The 5451-nt window shown below is 36.3% G+C and overlaps 2 protein-coding genes across 2 annotated transcripts; both read right to left on the bottom strand.

The window, feature by feature from the left end:
- Positions 1–3532: 3532 nt before the first annotated feature.
- On the bottom strand, positions 3533–4041 carry LOC120182989 (piezo-type mechanosensitive ion channel homolog). Its single transcript, XM_039187798.1, has 2 exons — positions 3824–4041; positions 3533–3576 (listed from the first exon to the last, which is right to left on the bottom strand). Exons 1-2 carry the CDS (start codon positions 4037–4039, stop codon positions 3544–3546), a joined length of 249 nt encoding a protein of 82 aa, XP_039043729.1. The 5' UTR covers positions 4040–4041; the 3' UTR covers positions 3533–3543.
- A 459-nt stretch (positions 4042–4500) lies between these two features.
- LOC120183073 (piezo-type mechanosensitive ion channel homolog) lies at positions 4501–5141 on the bottom strand. The gene is made up of 2 exons (XM_039187859.1): positions 4692–5141; positions 4501–4536 (listed from the first exon to the last, which is right to left on the bottom strand). Exons 1-2 carry the CDS (start codon positions 5139–5141, stop codon positions 4501–4503), a joined length of 486 nt encoding a protein of 161 aa, XP_039043790.1.
- Between the last annotated feature and the right edge of the window lie 310 nt (positions 5142–5451).

The following is a 5451-nucleotide window of genomic DNA, read 5'->3' as shown; positions in this document are numbered from 1 at the left end:
TTTTCAGTGGTAGTTCGTTAGGTAGATCACCTAACACTTCTCGAAAATCCTGTAAAATAGATGAAAACACACTAGGCAAATCCTTGTTAATGTTAGAAATCGAAACAATTGATTCCCTAAAGCGAACAAGGATGCAAGGCTATTTGTAAAGAAGGTTCTCTCCCAATTCTTTTGTACTCACACATAGATTTTGAGTCACTCTTTTCTTCTCACATTTAGGTTCACTCACCTCCCATGGGTCATTATTCTTTTGTCTTTTATAACTAGTGACCTCTTTTTCTTTTGCCTTTTTCTCAACTTTTTCTTTTTTTGCTTTCTGTACCTCCTCACAAATTATCATTTGATCTTTAGGGACTGGAAGTGTGTTATTCTTTGCTGGTCGTTCTTTCTCCTTGTCAGGTTTGTCATCTCTTGGCTTTTTCAGAGAAGATGGAATAGAAGATGAGGAAGGATTTGAAGGATTACCTTGGTAAGAGGTTGAAGTACCTTGGTAATGTTCACTGAATCGAGATCTCCTTTGGATTTATGCTTCGATTGTCATTTCTTTCTTTAGTGTATCTTCAAGGTTTTCGTACCCTTGTAGATCAAGAAGATCAGTGATGTTTGAGTTTAAGCCGACGACGAATCTTGACACGGTGACTTATTCTTTTTCGGTTATGTTAGCCCTATTGAGTAAGGATTGCATCTCCTTGTAGTAATCTTCAACTGAACTTCTACCTTATCGAAGTCGGTGTAGTTGTTGTTTAACTTCTCGTGTATAATGTGTCGGTAGGAATCGGTTCCTCATGGTTTGTTTGAGGTCGGTCCAAGAAGTGATTGTTGGAATTTGGAAGTTCTGGATCTTTTTCCTTGTTTGCATCCACCAAGTTCGAGCATATCCTTCGAATTCTGTGGTGATGAGGTGAACTTGTTTAGCTTGGGGGCAGTCATGGTATGCGAACATGAGATCAACTTTTCCTTCCCATTCAATGTACATGTCTGGATCATTGTCTCCTTTGAAAGACGGGATCGTGAACTTTTATTTTGCAAAGAGTTCGGGTGCTTGAAAACGTGGTTGTTCTTGCTCGGGTACCAAAAGTTCAACATTGTTTGGTCTTGGATTCTGGTTTGGTAGATCCAGTTGTGGTTTTTGTCGTTCTCTCACGATTTCATCAAATCTTTCAACTTGAGTCGTGAGTCGGGTAAGTGTGGCTAAGATAACCGTAAGTGTCTTGTTGTTATTGTCGCCCATCCTGAAATCATAACACTCAAAAGAAAATTTTAAAGTAAAATAAAAATAAAAGGAAGAAAATTCAACAAAGCAAGAAACCTCACAAGTCACTCCAAGAAAGTAACACAACGAGAGGCAAGTAAGCCGATCTTGTACTCTTTAAAACTCACTTTACCAAGTAGTCTTCCACAGTTCGTATCGGAGTTTGATTACTAGCACAGGTGATAAGAAAAAAATTAAAAGTTGTAAGAGGCCAAACAAGGGTTAAACTCCAAGAGAACGAGAATGCAAAGAAGGAAAAAGTATGCAAACTCTTTAGTCCCAGAAACCTGGAAAACGCTGGATCAACTTGAGCAACGTTTTTGAGGGGGTTATCGGTGTCCAAAAATTTTGGGAAAATTCTTGAATGTCTTTCGATGCGTCAAGAAACCACCTGTAAAATTTCAGAACCAAATACCTTCAGTAGTATCCAGTGGACTCTGTTGAACGGTGAGTACTCAAACAATATGTTTTTCTTGATCGCTTTGTTCGAAGGTGTTCATGATCTCCAAATATTCTGATTTGTTGTCTAAATAATCTTCAATATATTAAGTTGCAATCTGTAAATTTTCACCACGAAATTCTTCCTGTAGAATTTTCAAGAAATTCGACAAGATCCTAGACCGAATCTGCCGATGAAACTTGAAGAACGTATTTGAAGGCTCTAATGAACTCCTATTTGGGTGAATTTCGGCCTGGAGATTTATATTAGGATGAATATGATATCTGGATAAAATCATCCCTAAATACCTTCGTTTGCAATTTTTTTTGAAATTTTGGCGTTTTTGTTTTTTTTATTACCTTTTATTGCCTTTTTTTGTTTTTTTTTTGAAAAAAATAGCAAACTAACAAGAAAGATTAAAATTAAATAAAAAGAACCTGAAACGATGAATCTTTTCTGGACTAGCTCCGTTGGGATACCTTGACGGTTTTGTGTGCAATAACTAGCAAGATTGCTTTCTTCTTTCCAAGAATCGGCCCAAATATGATACCAATTGATAGGGAAGCGGTGGCGGATTGATGAACGTTGCTCTTGTTGAAGAATCAAACCTAGAAAAGATCTAGTCTCGATGAAGAACAATAAGGGATGAATGGGGAAGGTGGAAGCAATAGATAGGGTTATTTAGGGTTTCTTTTTGGTGCTGGAAACAAGATAAAAAATAAGATTAAAACAAGATAAATAAAAGATAAAGGAATTGCAAATAAAATAAGATAACCAAGAAATCAAAAGATCTCCCTCAGGAAGGTGAACGGTAAAGATGATTGATGACGTGGATGGATATGTGGAAAATCGATGGATAATGTCCTATCGAGCCCTCCTAGTCGCAATGAAAAGGCAAACAAGATAATATGGCTCTAACCATCCCTTCTAGTCGCGATGAAAAGGAAAATTGGAGTGTGAAGATTAATCTCCCTCACAAGAACTTGAAAGAACTCAAGGAGAAGAAGCTTCGAAGGAACAAGGCAATCAACACTTGCAAAAACGAACTCTCGTTGAATTATTAATCAAAGAAATCTTGAATTATAAAGTTTAATGAAGCCTCCTTTATATAGGGGCTGAGTTCTAAAGGTCCTAAATAACTAATGAATAAAATAATAATAAACTAAACATATCTTAACTCTAATTCCTAATAAAATAATAATAACTAAAGATAATATTTTTAACCCAACCTTAATTCCTAATAAATAATAAATCTAATCCTAAAAGATAATGCATCATCCTATATTAAGTTATATTACAAATAATCAATAAAAATATTGAAAATTCGTAATATTTACAAAATCCCGTATTAATCCCGTATAGGATTTTCTGCATGCACCATCTTCAGTAAAATAGCCATATCTTGAGTTTCCGATATCGGATTGATACGATTCAAGAACCGTTGGAAAGATAAGAGACAGACGGTCGTATCTCCAGAAGACATCTTGACTAAATAAGATCAGGATCCCATTCAAAAAGTCGTCGTAAGTCTGCTTCTGTTCTGATCTTCTTTTCCAATGCTTGGATGAGTGGGTCATTTGGAAGAGTTATTACTTCTTCCTTTGATGTGAGCCTTGTGATGCATGTATCACCCTCTGTTGTAGTATTGCAATATTAATCAGTATAATAATGAAAATCATAAAAAGTTTATCAATAACATAAAACACAGAAACAGCTTTTGAGAGCTAACGTGGTGGTGTTTCTTCGGATACTACGATGGCCATAGGTCCTTGAAACCTCCACAGCTAACAATCTCAGATGAATTGATAATATGGAAGGACCACCAATCAAAAGTGGCTCGATTGGTTACAATTTATGCACTCACTGAACTAGCAAATGAGTTTACCTGCAGAAATAGGTTCTGTATGTCAATAATAGATTATTAACTTTTATGTGCCTTTTTATCACTACCTTTAGTTTAGTCTTTTTCCTGGCAGACCGAAAGATCAATGGCTTAAAATGAAGTAATGGTAATACTTTCACTGATACGATTAGAAAAGCAATCCTAACAGTGAGAAACAGTGCTAAATTATGTATCATATAGGGAAGGGAAGGAGACGAGAAATATAACCCAAATAGAAAGAGGTGTGTACCTCTGGCTCGAAAGTTATGACTTCACCAGAACCGGTAACACGAAAATATCTCGGATAAAGATTATGTATCCTAAAGCTGTTTGTAGACCCATTGAGAACCATTTGGATGTCAGAGGGTTCTGGAAGATCCTTAGGATCAAAAGGATTACTAAATTTCACGACTTCTTTGCCTTTCGGCCGTTCCCTTGACAGCAGCCAAGTATAAGTGATATCCATGTCCATATTCCAGTCAAGGTCTGAATAAATCTTCTTTGAACCACATCAGGGACAAGCCACAAGTACTTGCATCAGCTTGGCAGCATATCAATTGTATGTCGTTCTTATTGTACATCCTAATTCCCAAGAACTGTAAAAGCAAGGAACAGCCGGTCTTACCTATAATGATCTAGTTTAAAAAAGGTACACAAATTATTGATGGCAGGTCAAATCCTAATACCAAAATTTCTTTGCAATATGTTCATACGCATTTTCACATTAGCACATCCATAAATGATAAAAATGCTATTTCCTGACAACATTTGTGCACTCAAGAGATTAGTGGTAAATACATGCAAGATTACAGAGTTGTTTTAAAATGTTCCATGCAGAACATTGCCAACTCAAGTGTTTGTCTTACATATTCGGTGGTCCAGGCACCTAGAATATGCATACACATGATTCGCTATCCATGCAGAAAATTACGAAGGAAACAGGCTTCCATTTATGTCTTCCAGCTAAGAAGAAAGCAACAAGTCAGTTATAAAAATCAATGAGAAATAATTCAATCAAAGAATCCTTTCTTACAGCTCACTAAAACTCAAAACTACTATTTTATACAAGTACTACAAAAATCAAGAAAAACTAATAACAAAGGAAACTATGGGCTTACTTTGAGCCAGTCATACATGGTCAAAGATGTTGTTGTGCATGACCAGTCAAGTACACATCGTAATTCATAAAGGAATGGTAGAGCCCAATAAAGCCTATAGCTCAAGTAATTAATTCGCGAAACCTCGCTCGTCAAAAACTGTTGAAACAAGGTGCTTTTATGAGGAATTCCATGTCGGATTTGTACAGCCTGAAGGGCTAGAGAAATTGCTTTAGCAAGAAATATTGCACGCAGTGCTAGCAGTCCAGCATGCTGATCTGAAGGTTTCATCTGCCAAGCATACTCCGTAGTTGAATACGTGAAGAGAACGAAGTTGAAAAGGTAGAAAATAACTTTTGCAGTTGCAAATGAACAGAGATAAAGTATGCGATCGACAACAATCAAGAAAAAGATGATCTGCATAAAAGAATTTGACACAGTTAGGATTAGATGATAACATGCATATCCCATAGCCCAAGTAAGAACACAAGGAAATGACAAAAATACTCGAGCAAAGTTAGAAAAAAAAACTTACTGTTGTGTTTTATGACAGATTGGTAAAACATTGCAACTAGGAAAAACAGTCAGGTCAGCAACAAATATGTAAGCATACATAGGCCTGTATATGAACTGAACGTTCAGCGAACCGTTCAAGAACCGTGCGGTGGGAAGTTCGTTTATGTGCGTTTATTTATTAAATGAACGAACATGAACAAGATTTTGTGTTCGTTTAATTAAATGAATGAACATGAACATAGGTCTCGTTCGTTCATTTACGTTC

The sequence above is a fragment of the Hibiscus syriacus genome, unplaced genomic scaffold (genome assembly GCF_006381635.1).
Source record: "Hibiscus syriacus cultivar Baekdansim isolate YM2019G1 unplaced genomic scaffold, ASM638163v2 tig00112738_pilon, whole genome shotgun sequence".
NCBI lineage: Eukaryota > Viridiplantae > Streptophyta > Magnoliopsida > Malvales > Malvaceae > Hibiscus > Hibiscus syriacus.
Note: the sequence above shows the minus strand (reverse complement) of the source record. Positions and strands in the feature narration are given on the sequence as shown.

Coding starts and splice junctions, on each gene's coding strand:
- LOC120183073 (XM_039187859.1), bottom strand. CDS start 5,141: ATGGGATATGCATGTTATCATCTAATCCTAACTGTGTCAAATTCTTTT. Junction 4,537..4,691: donor CCATGTATGACTGGCTCAAA/GTAAGCCCATAG, acceptor CTTTCTTCTTAG/CTGGAAGACATAAATGGAAG.
- LOC120182989 (XM_039187798.1), bottom strand. CDS start 4,039: ATGGATATCACTTATACTTGGCTGCTGTCAAGGGAACGGCCGAAAGGC. Junction 3,577..3,823: donor TCATAACTTTCGAGCCAGAG/GTACACACCTCT, acceptor CTATTTCTGCAG/GTAAACTCATTTGCTAGTTC.